The 2,499-nt window shown below is 38.1% G+C and overlaps 1 protein-coding gene across 1 annotated transcript in view; it reads left to right on the plus strand.

Annotated features, from left to right (window-relative positions):
* Positions 1-440: 440 nt before the first annotated feature.
* LOC102300933 (lactose-binding lectin l-2-like) overlaps positions 441-2,499 on the plus strand; it is a gene marked incomplete at its 3' end in the record, with an annotated part of 3,323 nt that continues 1,264 nt past the window's right edge. Inside the window, exons 1-4 of the mRNA XM_005952903.1 lie at positions 441-495; positions 628-704; positions 881-907; positions 1,023-1,061. Of these exons, the coding sequence (XP_005952965.1) occupies positions 644-704; positions 881-907; positions 1,023-1,061 (127 nt within the window). The remainder of the gene's footprint in view (positions 496-627; positions 705-880; positions 908-1,022; positions 1,062-2,499) is intronic.

Consider the following 2,499-nt stretch of genomic DNA (forward strand, 5'->3'; position numbering starts at 1 on the left):
ATTGAAACTAAATAATGATATTCAGCGAGTTTAATTATTTTACAATGTAACGCAAGTGCATTGTAAGTAACTAATTAAAATACCTAAAAATGAACAGTAATTAGTTACTCTACTTTTTCAGTGGAAAAGTAATTTAATTACAGTAACGCGTTACTTAGTAACGCATTACACCCAACACTGGAAGTTAAAAATGCATGCCATGAAAGAGTTTGGGTGTTTGGAGGTTAAAGTACCACGTTACAATGATTATTTGCTTTAGTTTATATATCCACTGCCTTGAATACACATGAACGTTATAAAGTTTACCTTACTTGTTCTGGTGGCAGGTCAGGTGAGCTGCCTCCAGAACAAAAATAATTCATTGGACAAGGATGAGGGTGTAGTCAGGCCAATAAAAGCTCTTGATCGTGTTTGAATTAGTCATTTCTTTCTGACTTGAAACTGCATACAGTTGCTCAACACAGGCAAACTGACACTGATAAGGACAAACAAAAGGTAATTTTACAGTCGATTTCTTTCTTCATTATTAATGAATAATTAGTAGTTATCTATTAAATATCAGTACAGCATTATGAACTGACTGCAAAAGTAACATTTCCTAATATGTTTTTCAAACGTTATCATCAGATTTCATTTCTGCACCATGAAGATGCTGACTGTGTTTCTGCATGTGTGTGTCATGATGACTTTCACACACAGTCTATGTGAGTATTTAAAACAAGTATTTTTTCTTCTCACTTCATCTACTTTATAATATACATATATACTCTGCAGATACAGAATATACATGCAACACATGACCAGATAATGGAATATCTTAGATTTTTCACAAAAAAAGAATTGTGTTTCAAATAAAACGTCTTTCAAACTGTCTTTGCAGCTCTTCCAGAGGAAACAATCATGCCAGGTGAATCTAAAAGTTGTCTTTTAATGAGAATATATTTTTTCAACCCATTAATAAATAATGGAAGTTATTGCACTACAAAATTAATTGGAACCAAAGAACATTTTAACTCATGCAGATGTAGACAATTGGGGGACACCGCCACCATCTACAGAAGGTGAGTACTTATTGGAGTATGTGATTTTCTTTTATTCTATTTTATTTTTTTCCTTTTTTAAAATTAAAGTTGATCATAAGAAAAATCTATACTGTACAGTCGTGGCCAAAAGTTTTGAGAATGACAGAAATACTTGTTTTCACAAAGTTTGCTGCTTCAGTTTTTATGATAGCAATTTCCATATACTCTACAGTAGAATGTTTTGGAGAGTGATCAGATGAACTGCAAAATCCTTATTTGCCATGAAAATGAACTTAATCTCAAAAATTCAATTTTCACTGCATTTCATCATTCAGCATTTCATGCCATAAAAGGACCTGCTGAGATCATTTTAATAATGTTCTCATCAACTCAGGTGAGAATGTTGACAAGCACAAGGCTGGAGATCATTATGTTATGCTGACTGAGTTAGAATAACAGACTGTATGCATTAAAAGGAGGGTGATGCTTGAAATCGTTGTTCTTCCTATTAAACATGGTGACCTGCAAGGAAACACACGTAGCCATCATTGCGTTGCATAAAAAGGGCTTCACAGGCAAGGATGTTTTTGCTACTAAGACTGCACCTAAATCAACTATTTATCACATCATCAAGAACTTGAAGGAAAGCGGATCAATTCTTGTGAAGACGGATTCAGGGTGCTCGAGAAAGTCCAGCAAACACCAGGATCGTCTCCTAAAGATGATTCAGCTGCGGTATCAGAGTGCCACCAGTGCAGAGCTTGCTCAGGAATGGTAGCAGGCAGGTGTGAGTCCATCTGCACGCACAGTGAGGCAAAGACACTTGGAAGATGGCCTGGTGTCAAGAAGGGCAGCAAAGAAGCCACTTCTCTCCCAAAAAAAACCCATCAGGGACAAACTGATAGTCTGCAAATGTACAGCGAGTGGACTGCTGAGGACTGGGGCAAAGTCATTTTCTCTGATGTTTGGGACATCTGGAAAAAGGCCTGTCCAGAGAAGAAAAGGTGAGTGCTACCATCAGTCCTGTGTCATGCCAACAGTAAAGCATCCTGAGACCATTCATGTGTGGGGTTGCTTCTCATCCAAGGGAGTGGGCTCACTCACAATTTTGCCAAAAAACAGCCATGAATAAAGAATATTACCAAAACACCCTCCAACAGCAACTTCTTCCAACCAACCAAGAACAGTTTGATGAAGAACAATGCCTTTTCCAGCATGATGGAGCGCCGTGCCATAAGGCCAAAGTGATACGTAAGTAGCTCAGGGAACAAATAATTTTGGGTCCATGGCCCGGAAATTCCCCAGACCTCAGTCCAAATGAGAACCTGTGGCCAATCCTCAAGAGGCAGGTGGACAAACAAAAACCCACTAATTCTGACAAACTCCAAGAAGTGATTATGACAGGATGGGTTGCCATCAGTCAGGATTTGGCACAGAAGTTAATTGACAACATGCCAAGGCCAACTGCAGAGGTCTT

The sequence above is a fragment of the Haplochromis burtoni genome, unplaced genomic scaffold, assembly GCF_018398535.1.
Source record: "Haplochromis burtoni strain Fernald_Lab_line unplaced genomic scaffold, NCSU_Asbu1 Contig_2453, whole genome shotgun sequence".
Classification (NCBI taxonomy): Eukaryota; Metazoa; Chordata; class Actinopteri; order Cichliformes; family Cichlidae; genus Haplochromis; species Haplochromis burtoni.